The 27,759-nt window shown below is 44.1% G+C and overlaps 1 long non-coding RNA gene and 1 gene segment (V, D, J or C); one reads left to right on the top strand and one right to left on the bottom strand.

The window, feature by feature from the left end:
* LOC122923765 overlaps positions 1–11,993 on the bottom strand; it is a 31,430-nt gene extending 19,437 nt beyond the window's left edge. For both annotated transcript variants that reach the window (XR_006387324.1, XR_006387325.1), the window contains exon 1: positions 11,883–11,993. This is a non-coding gene — a long non-coding RNA (uncharacterized LOC122923765). The remainder of the gene's footprint in view (positions 1–11,882) is intronic.
* A 580-nt stretch (positions 11,994–12,573) lies between these two features.
* On the top strand, positions 12,574–13,539 carry LOC122928143. The segment is given in 2 exon segments: positions 12,574–13,026; positions 13,178–13,539. Coding segments are annotated over 2 exon segments (411 nt in total).
* Positions 13,540–27,759: the final 14,220 nt, after the last annotated feature.

Raw genomic sequence — 27,759 nt, 5'->3', positions numbered from 1 at the left:
TCAAACCTTCTGGCACAAAGTCATTTGGAGTCATGAGACTAAAATGTAACTGTTTGGACACAACCATAAACACTACATTTGGAGAGGAGTCAACAAGGCCCATGATGAAAGGTACACCATTTCTACTGTGAAACATGGCGGTGGATCGGCGATGTTATGGGGATGTATGAGCTACAAAGTCATAGGAGATTTGGTCAGAATTGATGGCAATATGAATGCAGTAATGTATCAACAAATATTGGAGGAAAATTTGCACTCATTATCCCGGAAGCTGCGCATGGGGCGTATTTAGACATTCGAACATGACAATGAACCAAAACACAAGACCAAATCATTGGCTACAGCAAAATAAAGTGAATATTCTAGAGTGGCCATCTCAGTCTCCAGACCTCAATATCATTGAGCCACTCTGGGGAGACCTCAAGCATGCAGTTCATGCAATACAGCCCAAGAATTTAGGGGAATTGGAGGCTTTATGCTAAGAAGAATGGGCAGCTTTACAATCTGAGAAGATAAATAGTGATGAGCGGCATAGACAATAGTCAAATTCACAATATTTTGCAAATTTTTGGCCGAATATTTGCCATAAATTAGCAAATTCGAAAATTCGTGATCTTGTCATTGTTTACTTGATTACGAAAATCGGCAATGTAATATATTTGCAATAATTTTGCAATAAATTCGCGATTACAATATTCAACATTATTCACAACGTGCACAACGTTCAGGAGTAACTCTTGACTATTCCTCTTTACAGAACTGTTTCAGTTCAGCAATATTCTTGGGATGTCTGGTGTGAATCGCTTTCTTGAGGTCATGCCACAGCATCTCAATCGGGTTGAGGTCAGGACACTGACTGGGCCACTCCAGAAGATGTATTTTCTTCTGTTTAAGCCATTCTGTAGTTGATTTACTTCTATGCTTTGGGTCGTTGTCCAGTTGCAACACCCATCTTCTGTTGAGCGTCAGCTGGTGGACAGATGGCCTTAAGTTCTCCTGCAAAATGTCTTGATAAACTTGGGAATTCATTTTTCTTTCGATGATAATCCGTCCAGGCCCTGACACAGCAAAGCAGCCCCAAACCATGATGCCCCCACCACCATACTTCACAGTTGGGATGAGGTTTTGATGTTGGTGTGCTGTGCCTCTTTTTCTCCACACATAGTGTTGTGTGTTTCTTCCAAACAACTCAACTTTGGTTTCATCTGTCCACAGAACATTTTGCCAGTACTGCTGTGGAACATCCAGATACTCTTGTGCAAACTGTAAATGTGCAGCAATGTTTTTTTTTGGATAGCAGTAGCTTCCTCTGGGGTATCCTCCCACGAAATCCATTCTTGTTTAGTGTTTTACGTATCTTAGATACGTAGATACTCTTGGATTCTTCTTCACCTCATTGAGCAGTCTGCTCTGTGCTCTTGCAGTCATCTTTACAGGCTGGCCACTCCTAGGGAGAGTAGCAGCATTTCTGAACTTTCTCCATTTATAGACAATCTGTCTTACTGTGGACTGATAAACAGCAAGGCTTTTGGAGATATTTTTATAACCCATTCCAGCTTTATGCAAGTCAACAATTCTTAATCGTAGGTCATCTGAGAGCTCTTTTGTGCGAGGTATTCATCACATAAGGCAATGCTTCTTGTGAAAAGCAAACCCATAACTGGTGTGTGTTTTTTTTTATAGGGCAGGGCAGCTGTAACTAACACCTCCAATCTCATTGATTGGACTCCAGGTGGCTGACATCTCACTCCAATTAGCTCTTGGAGATGTCATTAGTCTAGGGGTTCACATACTTTTTCCAGCTGCACTGTGAATGATTACATGGTGTGTTCAATAAAAACATGGTAACATTTAATTTTTTGTGTGTTATTAGTTTAAGCAGACTGTGATTATCTATTGTTGTGATATAGATGAAGATCAGATAACATTTTATGACCAATTTGTGCAGAAATTCATATCATTCCAAAGGGTTCACATACTTTTTCTTGCAACTGTATAGTACTATATTCTAAATATTCGTGAATTCTCTAAGTGGCGATATTTGTGATTAAAATTTGCAATTTGAATTTTCGCACTCAACACTAAAGATAAAGAGCCTCATCCACAACGATCACAAAAGACTTCAAGCTGTCATTGATGTTAAAGGGAGCAATACATGATATTAACCCCTTAAGGACACGGCCATATTTCACCTTAGGGACCAGGCCATTTTTGGCAAATCTGACCAGTGTCACTTTACGTGGTGATAACTTTAAAACGCTTTTACTTATCCAGGCCATTCTGAGTTTTTTCTTTTGTCACATATTGTACTTCATACCACTGGTAAAATGGAGTAAAAAGAATAATTTTTTATTTATTAAAAAATACCAAATTTACCAAAAATTGCCAATTTTTTTTTGCAACATTTAACATTTTAACCCAATTTTTCCACTAACAAAGCAAGGGTTAACAGCCAAATAAGACTGTATCTTTATTGCCCTGACTCTTCTGTTTACAGAAACACCCCATATGTGGTTGTACACTACTGTATGGCCACACGGCGGGGCGTAGTGCAAAAGGAGCGCCGTGTGGTTTTTGTAAGGCTGATTTTTATGGACCGGTTTACTTACACCGTGTCCTGTTTCAATCCCCCCTGATGCACCCCTAAAAGTGACCCCATTTTGGAAAATACGGGATAAGGTGGCGGCTTTGTTGGGACTATTTTTAGGGCACATATGATTTTTGGTTGCTCTAAATTTCATTTTTGTGAGGTAAGGTTACTAAAAATTGAAATTCTGAAATTTCATCTCCATTTGCCATTAACTGTTGAGGAACACCTAAAGGGTGAATAAAGTTTGAAAAATCAGTTTTGAATACCTTGAGGGGTGTAGTTTCTTAAATGGGGTCACTTTTAGCGAGTTTCTACTCTAGGGGTGCATCAGGGGGGCTTCAAAAGGGACATGGTGTTAATAAAAAAAGGCCATCAAAATCAGCCTTCCAGAAACCATGTCAGTCCTTTCTTTTTGCGACCTGCCTTTTAGTGATACAGCAGTTTAAGACCACAAATATGACGTTTCCGTAAACTGCAGTATCAGAATAATAAATATTAAATTTTGTTTGGTTGTTAACCTTTGCCTTGTTTTACTGGAAAAAAACATATTGAAATGGTAAAGTGCCAAAAATAGCTGTTTTGGCACCGTTTTAAATTTTTGGGGGACCGTGTTAATCTGGGGGGTTAGGTCATGGGATATTTTTATAGAGGAGTTGATTACCGATGCGGCGATACCTAATAAGTCTACTTTTTTTTACAATTATTTAGGTTTTAGACTATAATATACTTTTTGATACAACATTTTTTTTGTATCTCTAAAGTCAGAGTCATTTTTTTAAAGTTTTTTTAGCCAATTGTATTAGGTAGGGGCTCATTTTTTGCGGGATGAGGGGATGAACTTAATGGCACTATTCTGGGGGCTATATGACTTTTTGATCACTTGCTATTAAACTTTTTGTTATGTAAGGTGACAAAAAAATTCTTTTTTTGCACCTTTTTTTGGGGGTGGACCGTGTTAATCTGGGGGGTTAGGTAATAGGGTATTTTTATACAGGAGATTATTACCGACACGGCGATACCTAATTTGTCTAGCGTCCGAAGCTGATCAGCGGTGGGGTGGGCGATGCACTAACAGTGGCTGGACGCTAAAGAGTGATGGCCACTGTCAGCGTACGCAAAAAATAAATAAAAGTTTGCGCCCCAAAAAAAGGGTGAGAGGGGGCAGGCTGCAGCACCCCTGGGGGGGGTCTAGGGTCACACAGCTGTGCTGTGGACCCAAGACACCCTAAGAGGATGATGCAACACTAAAAAACTCAACTTTCCCTAAAGTCTCACTGCCTGAACTAAACCTTTCTCTACCCTGTCCCTAACCTACCTTTTAGTGCCAGATGGCACTGTGGAGGATCAAAAGAGGGGGTGCTGGGCACAGATCAGGGGTGCAGGATCTGGAGATAGGGCAGCAGGCCACCAGAGACCCGAATAACCCAGAAACGCAGCAAACCGCAGGTCTGAATTGGCCTGCGGTTTGCTGCGATCGCCAATGCAGGGGGGTCACAGGACCCCCCCCCCTAGGCATTGTGCCAGATTTCCTGCCGAACGATTTCAGCAGGCACTCTGTTCCGATCACCGCCCGCCGTGCGGTGGTGATCAGAACTACACAGGATGTACAGGTACGCCCTGTGTCTTTAAATACCGGGACATCAGGGCGTACCTGTATGCCCTGTGTCCTTAAGGGTTTAAGAACTGGGGTATGTAAACTTTTGATCAGGGTCATTTGGGTAGTTTGTGTTGTGATTATGATTTTAAAAGAGTAAACACAGTTGTTTGACAATAAATAAATAAAGAAAGAATGAGGAGAGCGTTAAATAAGGGACGTGGCCCTGGTCATGGTGCTGCTGCTGGAGCTCCTGTTGCAGGGAGAGGATGTGGTCGATCTGTGCCAGCTACACGCCCAAGTGAAACAACTTCCTCAGGTGTGAGTAGGCAACAAAACCTGCAGCGGTATTTGGTCGGGCCTAATGCAACTCTACGAATGGTGAGGCCAGAACATGTATAGGCGATAGTAGATTGGGTTGCTGTCAGTGCCTCCAGTTCCTTTACATTGTCTCCCACCCAGTCTCCTGCTGAAAGATCAGAGTTGGCACCTGTAGCCGATGTCCATCATTCTTTCACCTCACTCCCTTGCAAATCAACCAAGCAGTCTGAGCCCCAAGTCATGCAGCAGTCTCTTCTGCTTTTTGATGACTCTGTTAGCAGGGTTTCCCAGGGCCATCCACCTAGACCTGCCCCAGAAGTGGAAGATATTGAGTGCACCGATGCCCAACCACTTATGTTTCAAGATGAGTACATGGGAGGACCATCGCAGCACGTCTCGGATAATGACAAAACACAGGTGCCAACTGCTGTGGCTTTCTGCAGCGTGCAGACCGACAAGGAGGGCAGGAGTGAAGACTGGGTGGAAGATGATGTGGAGGACGATGAGTGACCTGTGTACTTCGGAGGAAGAGGCGGTGGTCACACAGAGCCACAAGCACAGCAGAAGAGAGAGCAGGGTGCAAAAGTGGAGCGGCAGTCCCCTAGACAGTATGCCTGCTACTGCCCACCGCAGCAAGGGACCGAGCACACCAAAGCCAGTTCCAAGGAGGTCCCTGGCGTGGCAGTTCTTCAGACAATGTGCTGACGACAAGACACAAGTGGTTTGCACGCTGTGCAATTAGGGCTTGAAGCAAGCATAAACGTTCTCAATCTGAGCACAACCTGCATGACCAGGCATCTAAGTGCAAAGCACGAGCTGTAGTGGAGAAGACACCTAAAAAACCAAGAAAGGTCTCCTCCTGCTTCCTCTTCAGCTGCAGTCTCGTCCTCTTCATCCACCTCTGGAGTGATAGTGCCACCTGCCACCCCGCAAACAGAGGATCTGCCAGCAACACCACCATCCTGGTCACCAAGCATCTCCACAATGTCCCATGAAAACGTTCAGCTCTGCATCTCCAAAACACTGGAGCGGAAGAGGAAGTACCCCCCTACCCACCCGCGATCCCGGCCCTGAATGGCAGCATTTCAAAATTACTGGCCTTTGAAATGCTGTCATTCCGTTTGGTGGAGATGGAGAGTTTTAAAAGCCTTATGGCGATGGCTGTCCCACAGTACGTCGTGCCCAGCCGCCACTACTTTTCTAGGCGAGCCATCCCTTCCCAACCAAGTGGGGTACAAAATTAGGTCTGCCATCTGTGGCACCTCACCGCACCTCACTACGAATACGTGGACCAGTAAGCACGGTCAGGGACATTATATCTTCATACCAGCACACTGGGTAAATGCAGTGGAGGCTGAGCCTGAGGCGGATAGCAGTTTGGCGCATGTCCTTCCACCACCGAGGATTGCAGGGCGCTTCTCTTTGCCTCGTGTTGCTTCCTTATCCTACTCCGCTTCCTCATCCTCTACCGACTCCTCATTCAGTTTGATTCATTCAATCTGTTTGGGGGACAAACCCCACACTGTGCAGGAGCTGTGGACGGGCCTTGAACAACAGACTGATGAGCGGTTGGTGCCAGTGAGCCTCAAGCCCAGCCTGGTGGTGTGTGATAATGGGCGATATCTCGTAGCAGCTCTGGGACTAGCCAGTTTGACGCACATACCTTGCCTGGCGCATGTGCTGAATTTGGTGGTGCAGAGATTGCTTAAAAATTACCCCGATATGTCAGAGCTGCTGCATAAAGTGTGGGCCGTCTGTGCGCGCTTTCGGTGTTCTCACCCTGCTGCTGCTTGCCTGTCAGCACTGCAGTGTAACTTTGGCCTTCCCACTCACCGCATCATATGCGTCGTGCCCCCAAGGTGGAACTCCTCTTTGCACATGCTGGCCAGACTGTGTGAGCAGCAGCAGGAGATAGTGGAGTTTCAGCTGCAGCACGCACGGGTGAGTCACTCTGCGGAACAGCACCACTTCACCACCAATGACTGGGCCCCCATGCGAGACCTGTTTTCCTTGTTGCGCTGGTTCGAGTACTCCTCCAACATGGCCAGTGCCGATAATGCCGTTCTCAGCGTTACTATCCCACTTCTATGCCTCCATGAAAAAATGCTGCTGGCGATGATGGAAGAGGATGTGGCACAGGAGGAGGAGGAGGAAGAGGGATCATTTCATAGGGTTTCCGGCCAGTCATTCACAAGTGGCTCTGAGGGTGGGTTCCTGCACCCACAAAGGCCAGGTACACAATTGTCCAGCCAGGGCACTGTTCTGGAGGATGAGGAGGAGGAGATGGAGGAGGAGGAACCATGTTCACAGCAGGTGGCACCCAGATCAGCTCATGGTCATCACTGGTGCCTGGCTGGGAGATACAGAAGACACAGTCGATACACCTCTCACAGAGGACAGCTTGTCGTTGCCTCTGGGCGATTACATGCTGCAGTGTCTCCGCAACGACCGCCGAGTTGCCAACACTCTAACTTGTGCTGATTACTGGGTGGCCACGCTGCTGGATTTCCATTACAAGGACAACATATTGTCATTAATTCTGTCACTGGAGCATGATCGTAAGAGGCGCGAGTACAAGCGCACGCTGGTAGATGCGCTGCTGGTGGCATTCCTACCTGACAGCGGGGGCACAGTGGAAGCACAAGGCGAAGGCAGAGGAGGAAGAGGTCACCATCACAGCTGGGGAACCGCCAGCACCTCAGAAGGCAGGGTTAGCATGGCTGAAATGTGGAAAAGATTTGTCAGCACGCCACAACAACCAGCACCACCAGCTGATATGGAACGTCTTAGCAGGAGGCAGCATTTCACCAACATGGTGGAGCAGTATGTGTGCACACGCCTACACGTACTGAATGACGGGTCTGCCCCCTTCAGCTTCTGGGTCTCCAAATTGGGCACATGGTCTGAGCTTGCCCTTTACGCCTTGGAGGTGCTGGCCTGCCCTGCAGCCAGTGTATTATCTAAACGTGTGTTTAGCACGGCAGGGGGCGTCATCACAGACAAGCCCAGCCGCCTGTCCACAGCCAATGAGGACAAGCTCACGTTCATTAAAATGAACCAAGCATGGACCCCTCAGGACTTGTCCATACCTTGTGCAGAATAGACATGTATACCGGCCTTACCCAGCCATTGTTATACTACAGCGCAATTGCTCATTGTTGTATTTTTGATATTTCCCACTCTTTTGGGGTGTACCCTAATAAAAATAATTTTTTTTTAATTAAAACCAAAAACTGTGTTGGCTACCTCGTCCTCCTCCATCGCCTCCTCAAACTCCTACTCCATATGGACCTCCACCTCATAAATCAAGTTTAATTTTTTTTATTTGTACTTATTTTATATTATTTAATATTTTTGGTCTGTTACATTTTCGGGTGAAATTCATCAATTTTTCTGTGTGATATACCACTCCTATACCTAGTAGACAGCTTAATAAATTACACTAATTTTTCTTTTACATTTTCAGGTGACATTCAACAATTTTTGGCTATGATGAACCCCTGCTCTACCTAGTAGACAGGTTAATACATTTCACAATTTTTTCTGTTACATTCTAGGGTTGACATTTTACAATTTTTGACGTGAATAAACCCGTGCTCTGCATAGGTGACAGGGACCAAAATTTTTAAAAATAATCTGTCCATTGGTGGGTGACATTAACCCATTTCTGGCGATAAAAAAAACCCTAGGTGATAGGGACTTAAATTTCTCAAATTCGTCTTTAATTGTCCCATTCCTTCGATCCTTCTGCTTTCAAAACTTTTCCCACATTTCCGCTCGATCAAAATTAAATTTCATCTATTTATCTCTCTTAGATGTGGTCTCTCTTTCTCACGCTCCCTCTCCTGCATGGAACCCTGATTCACCGCTAACAGTGATCAACATGGTAGGCGCAGAAAAGAACATCGAAAGTTGATAGAGCCAATATCACAGGGACGTGCAACATGGTGGGGCAGTATGTTTGCACATGCCTACACGAACTGACTGATGGGTCTGCCCCCTGCAACTTCTGGGTTTCAAATTGGGCACATGGCCTGAGCTTGCCCTTTACGCCTGGGAGGTGCTGGCCTGCCCTGCAGCCAGTGTATTGTCTGAACGTGTGTTTAGCACGACTGGAGGGGGTTATCGCAGGCTATATTTCCCAATGTTTTGGGGTGTACCCCAATTTAAAAAAATATATATAAAAAAAAAATGTAAAACCAAAAAGCAGTGTAGGCTACCTCCTCCTCCTCCTCCTCCACTGCCGCTTCCACCCACACTGCCACATACACCGCCTCCTCAACCTCCTACTCCATATGGACCTCGTCCTACTAGATCAAGATTATTTTTATTTTTTTTTACATATTTTATGTTATTTAAAGTCATTTCCCTATGCACATTTGTTTGCAGAGCACTTGCCATGCTCTTAACCACATTTTGATGCCATTTTCAGCCCTCTAGCCCTTTCCATTTTTACAGTCATTTTAGTGCTCAAAAGTTCGGGTCCCCATTGACTTCAACCCGAACATCCAGGTGTCTGCTCAACTCTAGTCAAAACCCCAAAAACCTTGGCGGAATTCATATTTTTTATTTTTATTTTTCAAAAAACCTTGGAGGAATTTTTTTTTTTTTTTAATTATGCCGCAAAAATAATTTTTTTTCCAGTTTTACAATATAAGATATGGTCAATTAAATGGTGGCATTAAAAGATGCATCTGAATGGTGGCATTAAAAGCCCTCATATAGCTTTGTAAATGGAAAAATAAAAAAGTTATGGTTATTGGAACGTGGGGAGGAAAACTCCAAAATGCTAAAATTTAAATAGGCCTTGAGGCCAAAGGGTTAAAGCCCGCCACAATGCCTTTGAGTAGTTAGAAATCCCCCAATAATGCCTCCAGTAGTATTAAAGCTCCCAGTGTGCCCCAGTTCTAAATATGCCCCCTTATAGTGTTGCGAGTAATATCAATGGCCCACAGCACTAATTACGCCCCAACATAGTATTCCCCATTAGTAATAATGCCTACCTATAGTTCGCCATTGTAATAGAGCCCCTGTAATGTTTGCCAGCAGAAAGAAACACCCCCTTATAATGCTGCAATTAGCAGTAAAGTCCTGTTATAGTATTACCAGTAGAAAATATGCCCCCTTTTAGTGCCTCCGGCAGTACTACTGTCCCGTTAGTGCTTACAGTAGAAAGAAAAATATGTTTACCCAAAAATAGTAATCCCCTTGTGTGAACCAGTAGGAAAAAAATGTGGAGTGATGATAATGATGATATAATGATCATGTGTATGAGCTCACCTCTGATAGGCTTCAGGTACGGCAATACAGCTGAATATCGAGAATGAAACATTGCTAGCTGCAATGGCAGTCCCGGGTACCCACTCACCCTGTGGCGCATACCACAGGATGAGAAACTGCTTTAAACCATTGGCACCGATGTCAGATCTGCACATGCAATAGTTCCCTTGTCCATCTGCAGTTTAAGTCCATAGAGCCCCCTGACAGACCAGACTGGTCACATTGCTGCCGATCAGTGGCCGCAGTGCCATCCTGCAGGGAAGAGGAGCTCCTACGAAACATGAATTACACTTATGAAATCATCGGACATTGGTTCTGATGGTTTGATAGCAATAAGTTAGTACTTGCCTTTATATACTGTGACACAGTGAGGGGTTGTATCTGGCAAGGCAGATATTTTCCTCCCAGCATGTGCGGCTGGGTTGATTTCCAGCCAGGTGAGGTCAGATACCGGACCAGAGTTTAGGTGTCGGTCCGGGTTTTGGCAGCACCTGGCTGTCCTTAAATAGCCAGCTGGACTCAGGAGAGATGTCTCTCTTTTTGGGATCTGAGGCTTTGTGCCCTGCTGGAGGGCTCAGAGCTGCACGCTGGGGAAACAGGCCCCCTAAAGCCTGCTGTCGACTCCTGGAGGCAGAACTGCCGGCAAAGTGACTTGTGTTATATGAACTTTCCATTGTGTGTGAATTAACACCAAGACTGCAAAGTTCCGTGCTGTTTTGTGCAATTGGCTCAAGTGTCAATAAACACTGTCATTTTAAGTTAAAGGGGTTGTCCGGGTTCAAATACCCTTATTTTCACCCCGGCAGCCCTCCCGAGCTTAGCATCGTAGCATCTCATGCTCCGATGCGCTCCAGTGCCCTGCGCTAGATCGCGCAGGGCACGGGCTCTTGTGTTTTCAATAACACGCTGCCGGGCGGTAACTTCCGCCGAGCGGTGTGTTCGGTGACGTCACCGTCTCTGAGGGGCGGGCTTTAGCTCTGCCCTAGCCGTTTTACTGGCTAGGGCAGAGCCAAATCCCGCCCATCAGTGCCGGTGACGTCACCGGGGTTCCTGTCAGCCCCATAGAGAGCCCCGGTACGTCACCGGAACTCAGAAAAATGCCTTTGCCTTGTGCAATTTAGCGCAGGGCAAAGGAGAGCATCGGAGCATGAACTGCTCCGATGCTCATGTCAGGGGGGCTGCCTGGGTGAAAATGGAGGGCTGTCCAGGTTCAGTTCTGAACCTGGACAACCCCTTTAAGAACTTGTATTTTACCTCTGTACTGTGCCCGCTTACCCTATCTACCGCTGCGAAACCTCACAATACTAACCAATGTTTGAGTCAGTAAAAACGATACATATAAACCCTGACCCTGGAAACGCTCCAATCTGACTGGGAACACCAAACTATATGCGGGGCAATGCTAGCTCGATCTGCCTGGGACAGCGGAAATTTGCAGGTACTGTTTATGAAAATCAGGAGCAGTCCAATCAAATTCAGAACAGTTGGCAACTACGCCTTTATCTGGACTTCCCAGCACATACAGTATGGAGCAAGTAATGCTGTATATAGCGGCAAACTCCTTTAAAATTAATTCCTTTCAGCTGCAAGATTTTCATTCTCCACTAGATGGAGCGCTTTTACTTCACAGCTGGTTGTACATTTCCTTTTGAAGGCATTAGAGACGTGCTACAGTGCATTGTGCAAGGAGAACCCAAACAGTACCTGCACCTCCTCTTCTCTGGAGTCCTTATGAGAATATGGTTACGGGACGAAAGAAATAAACATGGGGCCGCATAGCAAAACCTGCAATGAGCCCTTACTTCACCACAACTACTTTCAGCAGCAAGTTAAGAAAAACGTATAATTGGTTTTGCTTATGCACAGGACTAATGCTCACAGTGATGTCACAGTACATGAATATTGATATAATGATTGAAAAGTGTGCACACTGATGCAATCACAGCAGAGTAATGTACATAGTGATGTAATTATAATGAGATAATGTAGACAGTGATATAATATTAGTGGGAAAATGCACACAGTTATGTCATAGTACAGAAATAACCATGGGTAACCATGCAAATCGATGTAAAGAAAAAAGAAGGACAGCACTACCTGTTGAGATGTTCTCACTCAGTCCATTCAGTGGCGGTGCCAGTGGTGTCGGATTCTGACGTTAGGTCCCCAAAGTACAAAAATTGAAGAAAAAAAGTAGCACTCGAACTTCTCAATGTAATATCTGTGTTTATTCCTCACCCAACATGTGGCGTTTCGACTCCAGTGCAGCGTTTCGACTCCAGTGCTTGATAAAGACTCACTGGAGTCGAAACGTTGCACGTTGGGTGAGGAATAAACACAGACATTACATTGAGAAGTTTTCAAATTAGCCCCCAAATTTATACAGGCCCCAGATCATCCCCCCAAATTTATACACACCACTGTGTCATTCTTCTGCTACTCCCAATGTTGCACCCGCTGTGCTCCACCATGTCCACAAATACTATACTGTCAGAAATAATAGTGCCATACAGTCCCCTCATAGTAATAGTGCTCCCGGACTGCCCTAATTGGCAGTCTGGGAGTGCCAGTAGATAATGCCCCCTATAGTGTCATCCCTAGTAACGGTATATAATGCCCCCCTCTGTAGTGCCAGGTATAAATAATGCCCCTTCCTTGATTACACCAGTAGGTAACGCCACCCTTTGTAGTGGCAGATACATATATATTGCTCTCCCTCTTGGTGAACCTAGTCGATAATTCCCCCCCTTTGTAGTACCCGACATATATAATTCCATCACCCCCTTGATGCACCCAATCGATGATGCCTCCCTCTTTAGTGCAAGTCTCAAACGAGACCCAGCACAGGAGGTCACTGTTATGTCATCACAATCTCTTGCGTCGACTCATGCAGCCTATGAGGCTAAGCAGCCACAAATGATCCAGGGCTGTTGTTGTGCCTTCCATTATGAATAGCGAGGTGGCACCCTAGGCGGGCGCCTACCCGTCATCCTGGAAAGGGAGCTGAAAAATGATTCAACAAGGTCTTATAACTTGTTATATGCTGGAGCAATGAGATGATAGTATCACGTGCTTCAAGAAGCCCAGACCTGACTCCTCCTCATGCAGTTCTGATGTCTCCAGCTCTTCACTTATCCTACAGCACAATACAGGGTTTCATATAACATCTGCTTTCCAGACATCAGAGCTACAATGAAGAAGAACCACCACATTGTCTGCATTTTACTGGTTCTCTGCTCAGGTAATGAGGAATCTGCTGTAATGTGTATGCATTGCAGAATATTAGAGATGTTATTATAACTTATCATGTAATATCTGTCATATATCTGTGATAAATAAGGACAGGACAGGTAATTAATAGAAGTAATTATTATGGATACTTTCTTTTCCAGGACAAGTTGTTGGAGACTCCATTAAGTCAATGAATTCTCAGACATTTACTGAAGAAGGCCAGGAAGTCACTCTCTCCTGCTCCTATACAACCACATATCCCTCTGTATATCTGTACTGGTATCGTCATTATCCTGGATCAGCTCCACAATTTATATTATATAAAGCTAGTAAAGGCTCTGCTAGTAATGCTGCTCCATTTGCTGGGGAGAGATTTATATCCGAGGTGACATTAAACTCTACAGAGCTGGTTATCAGTGATGTGAAGACGGAGGACTCAGCCACCTACCTCTGCGCTCTGCAGGCAGCACAGTGTCACACATCTAACCTCTCATCCTACAGAAACCTCATTGTCAGTTTCTAAAGCAGAGACAGGGTTTCTGTAGATTGTATGCATCACCTGCAGTTGCAAAAAAAAAAAGTAAGTTACCTGCATTAGTTTAATGTGGTCTGATTAATATCTAAGTCACAGTTATAGACAAACACAATCAAAATTTTGTGGGAACATTGAATTATAAGTGTATGACATTTTTTACAGAAGAATGTAAAAGTGGCATTCAATGATCAGAAGCTAAAGAGATGTTGGTCAGTTCAACAAGACAATGACCCAAAGCACACAAGTAAGGGTAGGTTCACATTCGCGTTATGATATTCTGTTATAGGTTCACACAGAATTTTAGGACGGAATGCTTTGGTTCCAATATACATAACAGAAAAAAAGTCAAAAGGCTTCAATTTTGCATTCCATCCTAAAATTCCTTCATATTCCGTTATAACAGAACTTATAACAGAATTCCATAACGCGAAGCAAACCCGCCCCCTTTTTCTTTTCTTTTTTTATGACCGATCCTGAGTCTTGATCTTAACCCTGTTAACCTGGTTATATTGGAGTATAGTGGCAACAGTTACTGTTGGTTGTAGGCTTGTCCGAAGAGGTGGGTTTTTAACTTTGTTTTGAACATTTTTACTGTAGTTGAGCTTCTGAGATTTTGAAGTAGAGAGTCCCAGAGTATAGGAATGTGATGGAGAAATCTTAGAGGAAATTAGAGGATTAGAGACTGTGTGTGGGAGAGGAGGTTACAGGTGTATTGAACGAAAAGGTTGTGTATGGCCTTGTGTGTCATAGTGTTTTGTATCTGATCATTGGGGAGCCAGTAAAGGGATTGGCAGATAGAAGTTACAGAGGAGTAATAGGGGAGGGGTGGATTACTTAGGCAGCAGAGTTGAAGATAGATTGGAGGGGTGCAAGAGTGCTAGATGGAAGGACACAGAAGAATGTTACAGTAGTCCAGGCAGGAGATGATGAGGGCATGTACAAGCATTTTTGCAGACTCCTGGTTGAGGAATGTGCAGACCCAAGAGATATTTTTGAGTTCCAGGTGTCAGAAGGTGGAAAGGTTTTGGATGTGCAGTTTGAAAGACAAAGCCAAATCAAAGGTTACCCCAAGACAAAGTACAAGGTTGACCCTGGAGAGTGTGCAGCCATTGACTGAGATAGATAGTTCTGATGGGGAAAGAGTAAGATTAGGGAAAGATGATACATTCTGTTTTCTACATGTTATGTTTTAGAAAGCAAGAGGAGAGAAGGAATATATAGCAAACAAGCATTGTGGGATTCTGGATAGTAATGAGTTGAAATTTTGACCAGAGAGGTAAATTTATGTGTCATCAGCATAGAAGTGATACTGAAAGCCATGGGACACTATGACCTGTCCCAGGTCAAAGGTGTAAATTGAGGAGAACAGGGGTAATAGGACAGAGCCCTGAGGGACACCAACAGAAAGGGGACATGTGAGTGGGATACACTAAATGTCCGGTCTGTGAGATCTAAGGTGAACCAAAAGAAGAGAAGATTTTTTAACAGAAGGGAGTGGTCAACAGTGTCGTAGGCAGAGAGGATAGGCCAAGGACGAGGAGCACAGAATAATGTTTTTTGGCTTTGGCAGTTGGTAGGTTGTTGTTGAATTTTAGTGTTGAGCGAATCAAAGCATGCAAAGTGGAATTCGAATCAAAGTTTAGGAAAAATTTGATTTGCCATGAATTTAAATTTCCTTGCGCTTTTTCCTAAAATAGTGGCTCAACGTGTTACAAAGGGAAAGTAAGAAGCCCGGGAATGCAATATGACCCATAATGCCATGCAGCCAGCCAATCTACTGTTATCCAACCACCCATGATGTCATAGCCCTATGAAAGCCTCATCTTGCACGGTCTCCACCATTTCAATGTGAGCTAAGCATAGGGAGAGACGGTGCAAACAATATTGTGCTAGGGACAGTGTTGCTGAAAACTGGTAAAAAAAAAAGGAATATTAATAAGGGAGAGTGCAGGGAGACTGTAGGGAGACTGCAGGTTGAGTGAATTCATCCGTTATTGTACTCATACAGTTAGTGGAGGAGATTTATCTAAACTGGTGAAAAGGAAAAACAGCTTATTTGCCCATAGCAACCAGATTCCAATTTTCATTTTTGCAGAGCTCCTTTGAAAAAATAAAGGTGGAATCTTCTTTCTATATACGACTGAGCAGCATGTTTTACTGTACTCACATTGTTAATCTATTATGTTAGCAAAACAGTTATGTTGGGTCCGTATTCCAGGACGGTGAAATTAGTGTTGGGCGAGTCTCCTCCCCGCACAGCCAATAAACTTGCGGGGAGGTACTGGCCCTCACTAATGCCGTAGCCATGTTGGTTACTGGCATTACAGTGATTGGCCGGCCGGAACGCGTCATCGGGTGCTATATAGTACCCGATGAAACGTGGTTAGGCTCAGTTTTAGTCAGGGAGAGCTGCAGCAGAAGGGACAGATAGTGTTGTGACAGGAAATGTTTAGTGTTGAAAGGTGTTAGAGACCCAAAGTTCTTTTAAGGACTATTGTTTTGTCTGGCTGCAATATATATTATTAGAAAACCTATAACTGACCTATACGGGCCACATATAAACCACTACACCACCTATTAGAAAAGGTGTATGCTCCTGTTGCATAATAATCAACCATCAAATAGTAAAAAATGTAATCTTTATTAGTATCGCATACAATATTTTTGTTACATTTCATAATAGTATTAAAAAGACATTTAGAAGTCCACACCGTACAAAAATGAGGGACAACTGGAAGGAAGTTGGCTGGATACAAATGGCGCAAAATGCATAGGGGGTAAGTACAGTATAATACATATAAAGTGCAAGATATGTATAATTCTATACAGACATAGAAATATATAAAATAAATCAATAGGCTACCAAAGACTCCAATGAAATATAAATAACTCCCATTTGATGTCTAATATGTAGTTATAAGGCCTTGAGAGCATATAGCAAGTAATTTAACGTATGATAATACATATGGTGAGAGAGGTATGTGGCATGCAATCCCCTATGAAACCAGCAATTCATGAGCCAGAAAATACATCTGTATAAAGTGCAAATGCATAAAGAACTACCCAACGATGTCAGAGCATCCAACTATGTCATAAAAGTCTGTGAACAATATCCATCCCAGTGTCCCTCACTTACCCTTACCCAACGAGTTTCGCTAATTGGCTTTGTCAGGGGAAATTGCTTCCAGTCGGTTAAGCACCACCCTGTCTTCCACAAAGTCCAGTCTCAGTAGCCAAGAGTCTGGTCAACAGAATCCTCACCCTGATCCTCCTTACTCCCACCATGAAGAGTCTGCAAACAAGTGATCTCACACTCGGATATTCCGAGGAGCTCTTTTCAGCGTCATTCCTTCATTTGGGCCTCTCGCCAAACCCGCTTGAAGAGCGACATGAGGAAATCACTGATTCCCAAACTCTTGAGCAATTAAGGCTTGTGGACACTAAGGCTTTCCACGGCCTGATGGCGGCGGCTGTCCCTCGTTACTCAGTCCCTAGCCGCCACTATTTTTCACTGTGTGCCGTCCCCGCCTTACACCAGCATGTGTCCCGTAACATCACCCGTACCCTGACCAACGCAGTTATTGGGAAGGTCCATTTAACGACTGACAAATGGACAAGTGCTTTTGGCCAGCGACGCTACATTTCCCAGACGGCACTCTGGGTGAATGTTGTGGAGGCCAGGAGCGAGTCTTACCCTGGGATGGCACAGGTGCTACTAACGCCAAGGATTGTGGGCCCTACGTCCATCAGGATTTCCGCCACCACCTACATTAGTGGCTACAACCCCCCATTCTCCTCCTCCACTTACACCTCTGATTTCTCATCTTGCAGCACCAGTCAGCCATCAGTCAGTAGCTAGAAGCAGTGTAGCACTACAGTGGGGAAGCGGCAACAGACCGTGCTGAAACGAATATCTTTAGGTGAAAAACGGCACACCACCGCAGAGCGGTAGCAGGTTAAAAGGGAACAGACTGAGCTGTGGCTCTTGACACTCAACCTAGAACCAGGCATGGTTGTGTCTGATAATGGCTGTAACTTGGTGGCGGCTTTGGAGCTTGGCAAGCTCACACACATACCATGCCTAGCCCACATGTTCAACTTAGTGGTCCATCGGTTTCTCAAAACCTACCCCAATTTCCCTGAGCTACTAGTGAAGGTGCGCCGCGTGTGTGCCCATATTCAAAAGTCATCTACAGCTGCCACCGGTCTGGCAATGCTACAGCAGTGCTTGCAATTGCCAGCTCACAGACTGTTGTGCGACGCGAGCACGCCCTTGATCCTAATGTTTGAGGGTCACCAGCAGGCCAGCAATCATAATTTTTCAAGGGTGTGTATGATGCCCTGCTTTATGTGTAACAAAGGGTGTATTGGAGTGACGGTTTCTTGTAATTTTTGGCAGCCCTTTCACTTAGTGCATAGGCTTTATGAGTGTAGGAGTCCCACTACCTGAACAATTGTACCACAATGTGAATGAGGTCCTCTTTTATGTGATATACAGGTTGTATCGGAGTGCCTCTTCCTTGTAATTTTTGGCAGCACTTGCACTCTTTATACAAGTAAATTTACAGGAAAGAATGTTTCCTAACAATTTTTCCTCTAAAGTCGATGTTATCTTCGGTTTAGTGCATATTATTGTCAGTCTGTAAAAGTGGCATACTACTCGGACAATATAGTTCCCAGCAGCGACCTGGGAGTCCTAGGTGCATCCAGACATCCTCCCCATGCTGTTCTGAAACATTTCAGTGGTGTTTCCATCAATTTCTGACTTTTTTATGTGAACCACCCTCCCCTCTTCAGAGCAGGGGGTGCCTGGTTTAATGTTTGGGTTCTCCCATTAACTTCCATTGTGCTTGGGTGCTCTGCAGAGCACCCAAGCATCCCATAGTGTTCTACTCAAGCACCCGAGCACTTTGGTGCTCAATCAACACTAGGTGAAAAATGTCTCCCTGTTCAACTGTGCAGTGAAGCGAAATTTATCATTGTAAATGCATTCTGTTAGCTGTTGCGTTACATAGTGTCGGCATTAGGCCACTGTTAAATATTTTGCCCTGTTCAAATGAGCAGTGGAGACAAATGTATCATAGTGAATGGATTCTGTTAGCTGTTGTGTTACATAGCATCAGTATTAGGCCACGGTTAAATATTTTGCTCTGTTCACATGAGCTGTATAGCCAAATTTATCATAGCGAATGCATTGTTAGCTGTTGCGTTACATAGTGTCAGTATTAGGCCATAGTTAAATATTTTGCCATGTTTAAACAAGCAATGAAGCCAAATTTATCACAGCCAATGCATTCTGTTAGCTGTTGCTAACATTTATGGTTGGAACTATGACGGTATTACCAGACAAATCGCTCCACCAACTGGACTAAAATGCATCATTCCTAGCTACCACGTTCTCTTAGTGAAAATTTTATTCTGTGTTACACAGAAATTGTAAACAAATTCTACATCACTGTGCAGCAAAACAAAATATTAACCCATATGGCGGCCAAGGCGCCCGCTGAATGTGACAGTAAATGTACTGTCGGCAGTCAGGAAAGGGTTAACTTTGAAGCCTTCACACTGAGAGGCCCGGGTATATCTGATTTATAGCGATTCATAACTAATTCGTAGCAAATCTAATTTCTTGTCGGAGTTTGGCGAATTGGCTGAATCTAATTTTTCAAAACGTCGCACTAGTGACTTTGGTGAGCGCAGTTAAGTGATGGGGTCGAAAGCCAGATTGTACACGGTTAAAGAAAGAGCAGGAAGAGAGGTGGGAGGACAGTTCAAGGTGAAAATATTGTTAAAGTAGCTTTGAGGTATACGGAAGTAGAGGTGGAGGTGACAGATAAATGAAGACTGGTCAAGGAAAGGCTTTTTGAGGATAGGTAAGATTGTAGCATGTTAAGCATGGTTAGTGGTTAGTAATAGGCTGAAAAGATGAGTTAGGGCAGGGATAAACACTGGTGAGGTTGAGGATGAAGTAGAATGGGTTTAGATCAAGTGCACAGGTAGTGAGATCTGGAGAGTAGGGTGGAAAGTTTTTCTTCTATAATGGAGAAGAAGTGGGTTTTGGGGGAAGAGGACTGTAAAGTTGAGTAGATGGACTACGTGGACTGTAGGCTGAAGCTTTCTCTGATGTTTTTAATCTGTTTTAAGTATGTGGCAAAAACTACAGCCGAGATGAGAAGTGAGGGAGGGGGTACTGGAGGATGGTGAAGAAACTTGAAAATGTTAAATACGTAGTTGTTTAGGGTTGGGAGACAGGGAAGATATGAGAGATGTAAAGTAAGCCTGTTCTGGATTTGAAATTGTTTGGGATAGCTTTGAATGAATGATCATTCAAAACAGCTTTTTGTATTTACTCAGGTTATGTTTGTCTGATATTTAAATTTGTTTGATGATCTGAAATATTTAAATATAACAAATGTGCAAAAACAAATTAAATCTGTAAGGGGCAAATACTTTTTCACAGCACTGTATGTAATAAAAGTGCTCATTAGAATGCTCCTCCTCAACACCAGTGCAAATCTTATAGGCAGCTACAGGAAACGTCTGGTGGAGGTGATTGCTTCTAAAGGGAAATGTATAGGTTAATAAATTCAAAAGTTCACTTATGTTTTCCCTGCACTATGGATTTTACTCAATGTGCTCAATAAAAGACATCAATAGTACAACTGTGTTTGAGTGTTATTAATTTAGATGGTCTTTCTCTATAATTGTGACTGATCGTGTGATAAAAATAAGACCACATGGTATTAGTAATCAATGCAGAAATCTGGGTCATTCCAAAGGATTCACTTACTTTTTTCTGGCACCTGTATATAACACTTTTTCCATTTGGAAACAACCTGTTACCAGAGACAATAATAATAATCATTGCACTTTTTATCAGTCATATTATTAGTGTTTCTGTATTTGGTTTTGTGTACTGCTCTTCCCAATATTAAATATATTTTTTCCATTTGCTTTTGTCAGGGTAAATTTTTGCGGATTTTCACTGTAGCGGTACCTTGGGGGCTCTGTAAATGTGACACGGCACCAAAGAACCATTCCAGCAAATCTGCCCTCCAAAAGCCAAATGGGTCTCTCATTCTGCAATGTGCCCATATAGCAGTGTACAATCAAATATGGAATGGTCCCATTCCCATATTCAGGAAAAAATGTATAACTAATTATGGGGTGCTTTTTCTCTTATTACCCCTTGTGAAAATGAAAAATATGAGGCTAAATCAACGTTAATTTAAAACAAATTACGTGCTATTTATGATTCGAAGTAAGCCACTTTTTGGCATAGTCTTGACGCAGTTTTGGTCGCAAAGGGGATTTGCGTCCGAATCTGCAAATTTTCTGAGGTGGCGGCCGGCCAGTCTTTTTATTCTGTAGAAAATGACTTAATCTACGCCAGCAAGGGAGCTGACGTGGATTTAAGCGAAGAGTCTAAATCGCTGGTCTGTTTCTAAATTCTATGAAAGGCCTCTGGAGTTAGGGTACTTTCACACTAGAATTATTTTTTTCCGGTATTGAGTTCCATCCTAGGGCCTCAATACCGGAAAAAAACACTTCAGTTTTATCCTAATGCATTCTGAATAAAAAGCATTCCATTTAGTATGCATCAGGATGTCTTCAGTTCAGTCCCTTTACGGTATTTGGGCGGATCCGCCATTAACTCCCATTGTAATGTATTAATGCCGGATCCGGTACTAAGTGTTCCGGAAAAACTGATCCGGTTTCCAGTCTGCGCATGCGGAGACCTTGAAAAATGAGAGAATAAATACTGTATCCGTTTTTCCGCATGACACCGGAGAGACGGATCCGGAATTTCAATGCACCTGTCACATGGATCCGCATCCGGATCTGTCTACAAATTATATCCGTTTGCATACGGATTTCCGGATCTGGCAGGCAGTTCCGGCGACGGAACTGCCTGCCGGATTCTTACAATGCAAGTGTGAAAGTACCCTTAAAGCACTTACTACACCCCTCAATAAATATGTCGTGTAGCCCTAGCCTAAAAGTGGGTGTTACAGCAGTAGAGATGGCCCGAACTATTCGCCGGCAAACAGTTCCCAGCGAATATCGCATGTTCGGTTCGCCTCCTATACATCATCATTGAGCAAACTTTGACCCTGTACCTCACAGTCAGCAGACACATTCCAGCCAATCAGCATACCCTCCCTCCCAGACTCTACCACCACCTATCAAAAAGCAAGGACAGCATCCATCTTAGATTAATTCTGAAGCTGCAGTGTCACAAAGTTGTACTCGCAATGCAATTAATAAGGTTATATTATTCGCATTGCGATTGCAACTTAGAGCTGGGTTCCTAATGGTTATATTGCTAGAATATAACGAAGATTGAGAATATAGTGCTATATTCGTTGTCAATTCTAGCAATACAACCATTAGGAACTCAGATCTAAGTTGTAATCGCAATGTGAATAATGCAGGTTATATTAATCGCATTGCGAATTCAACTTAGAGCTAAGTTCCCTATGGTTGTATTGCTAGAATCGACGAATATAACGAATATAGCACTATATTCTCAATCTTCGTTATATTCTAGCAATACAACCATTAGGAACCCAGCAGCACTAAGTTGAAATCGCAATGCGATTTATAGAACTTGAATTAATCGCATTGCGATTTCAACTTTCTCAAATCCGACAGTACATTCTAGCATGGAGACGTTCCCATGGTGATGGGTACGCTCCAGAAGCTCTAAGTTGAAATCGGAAGGATGTCCATCTTAATGACTCCCACTCTGCCAAACCATGAGAAATGTTTCAAGGAGTATTTCTGTAGGTCTTCCAATACTTTTTTTTGCAAGGGTAGATAGTTGAGGGGGTAAAGCAGGTGGAGCTGCCTTGGAATTTGTAAGCCTAAGTACGTTATACTAATATTCTGCCATTTAAAGGGAAAGTTACTTTGAATCTGAGAAGCTACATCTGCCGAGAGTGAAATATTGAGCATCTCACTTTTAGTGGGATTCATTTTAAAATTGCTAAGAAGGCCAAACGTTTGGAATTCCTGTAGAATAGATGGGACAGCAACATGAGGGTTTGAGATGTACATAAGGAGATCGTCGGCATAGAGGGCTAATTTTTTGATGTGTGTTTCCTAATTTTATGCCTGTGATGTCCGGGTTAGCTCGCAAAGCATTAGCTAGATGTTCCATTGCTATTACATACAATAAGGGTGAGAGTGGACACCCTTGACGAGTCCCATTTTTAATGTCAAAAGAAGAGGCAAGTATACCATTGGTATGCACTCTGGCTGAGGGGTTCGTGTACAAAGCACAAACTTTCCCTATTACTTTGGGGCCCAAACCAATCTGTTGCAGTGCTGCAATCATAGATTTCCAGTTAACTCGGTCAAACGCTTTTTCTGCGTCAACTGCAAAGAGACAAAATGAGTCCCCGCTAGCTTTTGCCCTAGAGATGAGATTTATCGTGCGAATGGTGTTGTCCCTAGCTTCCCTGCCGGGAATAAACCCTACCTGATCTCCATGAATGACACCGGGAAGTACTTTATTGAGGCAATTCGCTAAAAGTTTGGAATATAGTTTGATGTCACAGTTGATTAGGGATATGGGTCGATAATTAGTGCAAACTTTTGGGTCTTTATTAGGCTTTGGGATTACAACTATGTGAGCTTCCAGTGACTGCTTAGGAAAGGGACATGTAGGTGAGATGCTATTGAACATTCTTAAAAGAAAAGGTGATAACAGATCTTTAAAGTCTTTGAAGAAGGGTGCGGTGAAACCGTCTGGACCTGGGCTTTTTCGCCCTTTTAGTGATTTCAGAACCTCTCCTAGTTCATTGCCTGTAAAATCTTCCTCAATCTCTGCCCCCATCTCTATAGGTATCATGGGAAGAGCTGTATCCTCTATGTATGAGTTTATTCGCTTATCAAGCACCTCCTCCTGCATGTCCGCGAATTGCCCCCGTATGTCATATAAACCCTCGTAGTATGTTTTGAAGGTCTCCACTATTTGCCTCGGATGGTGTACTAAAGTACCTCTAGCATCCCTTATGGTTGGGATATAGCTAGCCTGCTGTTGGGGGTGTATATAACGTGCTAGAGCCCTCTCGGGTTTATTGGAGTGCGCAAAGAGATAGCTTCAAAAGCGTTCAGTGTTTCTATAAATAGAGTCTGAGAGTAGACTTTTAAGCTGATCTCTAACCGATGTGAGTTCAAAGAGGGTGTTTGGGTCTAGTGATTGTTTGTGTGACTGTTCAAGGGTAGCTATCTGCATCAATAGTTGCCGTATCTTTTCTCCCTTCTCCCTCTTGAGTCTAGCTCTGTGGCATACCAAGACACCCCGTAGCACGCATTTCAATGCTTCCCATTGGAGAGGAAGGGCTGTTTCGTCTAGTAAGTGATTTTCTAAAAATTGTTTAATGTTAGATTCTATGTCGGCCCTGCATACACTGTCTTTCAACAATTCAATCTCCATGTCCATTCTTTGGCTATCAGGCCTGGAAGTTCTAGAGATAGGAATATTGGCGCATGATCTGACCATATTGGGGTGCCTATATGTGAGCAAGGAGAGAGGGATAACGCATGATGGGAGATTAGAAATCTATCTAGGCTGCTGTAGGATTGGTGCGCTGGGGAGAAGTAGGTGAAATCTTTATCTTTAGGGTGGAGTATCCTCCAGACATCTACCAGCTGTCTAGCATGTAGCAGATGTTTGGTTCTAGTAATTGTTGACCAGGGGACTGACGTTCTACCCGTAGAAGAGTCTAGCGAGGGCTCCATGATCATATTGAAGTCACCTCCCAGCAACACCACTACCTCAGCGAAGGTGTCCAACTTGGTCAGAATACCTGATAGAGCTTTGCTTTGTCTGGTGTTTGGTAGGTAGAGATTCCCGATGGTGTACACTCTCTCATGGATCCGCAGCTTCAGGAACAGGAACCGACCCAGGGGATCCGTTTGTGACTCTAGAAAAGTATAAGGCAGAGATTTATGAAGAGCAATTGAGACTTTTTGGAACATGGTCTTGTTTAAAATGCATTTCTTGCAACCACAGTATTTGCGCTCTCTCTGTGCATGCCGTAAAGATCCCTGAGCGTTTCTCCGGAGTGTTAAAACCCCGAACATTTAAAGAGGCCAGTTTAACGCTAGTTGGGCCCACCATCATGAGAACCTCAAGCATTTACACTCAGATGCACTCAAGAGTGCTGCAACGGGAAAAAGTCAAGGGATCGCCCAAACTGCTCCAAGATTATGTAGTGTCTTAAGGAGGTCTGGTTTTCCCTGACTATTGGGATTAGGGAGTTAGGGTAAAGGGAAAAGAGGGATAAGAGAAAGAGAAAGGAAAAAGTAAAGTAAAGAATCCAGTAACCGTCCCAAGTAGAGGGACTGACTCGTCTTTTACAACGGTAGGATGAGAGTTACAGTAGGAGACGGTCTTCCAGTGACAGAACGAGGAAGCCGGCACAAGGCTGAGAAGCCTTTGAGAACTTTGGCTTATAGGTGAACATGACAAATGTTCTCATACAAAAATCAACATTCAGCAAAACATTGCCTAAACATTGAACTCTGGATGAGAAATAAATCTCTGTGAAACAAAAAAGAGTTAGCACAAGGCATGTATGAAACTCAATTGGAGAAGAGAAGGAAAGATAAGTGGATGAAAACATGCAACTACACAAGCATTATCATTCACGACGTCTGATCTCTTGCTTCTGGGAGTGTCTGTGGGACACTGTGAGAGACATTACATATTAGTCCCTGCATCTAATTCACGTGGACTGCTGAGGATTCGCCCTCCTTGAGATTGCTCTCCTTGGTTTACCACCTGTGGAGCGGGATTGCAGGGCTGGAATAATCTGCCAGTCAGGTAGCTGGATTGGTGGCAGGTCCAATGCTGTCAGAAACATGTCAAGGTCGTCGGGATCTCGCAATTCCACACGTTGTCCGTTCCTTCGAACTATAAACTGGAATGGGAACCCCCAAGAATACTGGATGTCCTTTGACCTCAAAAGGTCCAGTAAGGGTTTGAGTGCCCTTCTTTGGGCCAAGGTGGTTCTTGATAGGTCTTGAAGTATCTTCAGAGTGGCCCCATCAAAATCAATTGTGGTAAAATTGCGTGCCTTTTTCATTATTTCCTCCTTTACCGCATAGTAGTGGAGGCGGCAGATCATGTCCCTGGGCCTAGAGGGATCCGGGCTGATGGGAGCTAAAGCTCTATGTGCTCTGTCCATTTCCAGCCAGTCTGAGATAGGTTCCCCTAGGATAGTGCTGAAGAGTCCCTGTAATGTAGGCATTAAGTCCTCCGTTTTGGTGGCCTCAGGGAGTCCTCTAATTCTGATGTTGTTTCTTCTATTACGATTTTCAATATCGTCGTGCAGGCGGTAAAGGTGGCTAATGTGACGATCTCTTACTTCCCCTTGATTAATCAGATCATCAACCTGAGCTGCTGTGTGATCATGCAGGGATGCCACTTCCTCCAGTTTCTCCTTAATAGCTTGCACATTAGATTTAATTGTGGACAACTCTTGCTTATATGAGTTTTCCAACCTCTCCACATACCTTTCCATCTCATGCTTAGTAGGCAGGAGTTTAATATACTCCTTTAAGTCCCAGTTCTCTCCTGAGTTCCCTCCTTCTGCCATTTCTGTGGTACCTGGGGCTTGTGCTGCAGCGTAGCAGAGCTGGGAGGATTGAGCTGCGTCCCAAGATGGCGACTGCCGCGTGGTGCCGCTTTGAAGGTGATCCTGTTTGGTCTGGAGCGGTTCAGGTGAGCGCCTTGCCTTTGTGCTTCTCGGGGTCTGTTGTTGTGGCCCCTGAGTAGTCAGCTGTATCTCCGCTGTCGAGGAGTTAATATGACGGTGCTCCGGAGTGAAGGGAGCTGCGCTCGGGTTGCGACCTGTCTTATCTCCAGCCGTCCCCGCTGTAAAGTACCTGTGTAACCCACTTATGTCGCTGGAGAATCTTGATGAGGGATCACCCGCTAGTGACCTTTTGCGTGTGCGCACCATAGGAGCTTTTTAGGGCTCTTTTAGAGGAATTGCCCCTGTGTCCTCAGCCTTGTGGCGGGAGCTCCACAATCGTGTGTCCTCACACCGCCATAGTCAGGCCACGCCCCCGACAGAAATGTAAATTTAGGCATGAGTGCTCCGTGTGTGGAGGCAGCCATGGGGCCAACAGGTGTTTTGTTTTAGAGGTGGTAGACAGAGAGAGGGAGATGGGTTTCCAAAAGGGCCAGACTCCAGTGCAAGTGGAAAGGATGGCAGATTATCTAAATAGATATCCTAACCGAGAAGTGGCAGAATTTTTACGTTTTGGTTTTGAGTTAGGTTTTCATATCCCCTCTCACCCCTTACCAGTGGTGGAGACCCGGAGAAATTTGCGCTCGGCATTATAATTCCTGGAAATTGTGTCAGAAAAATAACAAAAGAGGTTTCTTTGGGAAGGATGGATGGTCCGCTTGTTACGCCGCCCATGAGTAATTTGCGTATCTCCCCTCTGGGTTTGGTCCCCAAGAAGGAGCCGAATAAATTTTGGCTTATACATCATTTATCCTTCCCTTAGGGTGCGTCGGTCAACGAGGGCATAGACTTTGAGCTTTGTTCGCTGGTTTATGCTTCCTTTGACGCAGCTGTTGAGTGGGTGAGAAGGTTAGGACCGGGTACCCTATTAGCAAAATCTGACATCGAATCGGCATTCCGACTGTTACTGGTTCACCCGGATAGTTTATATTTGCTGGGTTGTTTTTGGAATGACGGTTATTTTGTGAATAGGTGTTTGCCAATGGGCTGTTCAGTGTCTTGTACCTATTTTGAGCATTTCAGTTAGTTTTTGGAGTGGGTAGTTGTTCAGGAATCGGGTTGTTCATCTATTATTCACTACCTAGACGATTTTCTGTGTTTAGGGTCGGGAGGGTCTAGAGTTTGTTCCTTGCTGGTATCTACATTGCAATCTGTTTTTGAGTGGTTTAGGGTTCCATTGGCAGTGGAAAAAACTGTGGGGCCAACAACGGAGTTACGTTTTCTGGGGATAGTCATCGATACCCTGCAGATGGAATGAAGGTGTTGGATTTGAGGGTGGGGGTGGCGGCCGCATTGAGGGTGAAAAAGATTCGCCTGCGGGAATTACAGTCTTTGCTGGGCAAATTGAATTTTGCCTGTCGTATTCTCCCTATGGGCCGCATCTTTAGTAGGAGGTTGGCTTCCGTGACTGGGTGTATTGTGGCTCTGCACCATTTTATCA

The sequence above is a fragment of the Bufo gargarizans genome, chromosome 1 (assembly GCF_014858855.1).
Source record: "Bufo gargarizans isolate SCDJY-AF-19 chromosome 1, ASM1485885v1, whole genome shotgun sequence".
In the NCBI taxonomy this organism is placed as follows: domain Eukaryota; kingdom Metazoa; phylum Chordata; class Amphibia; order Anura; family Bufonidae; genus Bufo; species Bufo gargarizans.
Note: the sequence above shows the minus strand (reverse complement) of the source record. Positions and strands in the feature narration are given on the sequence as shown.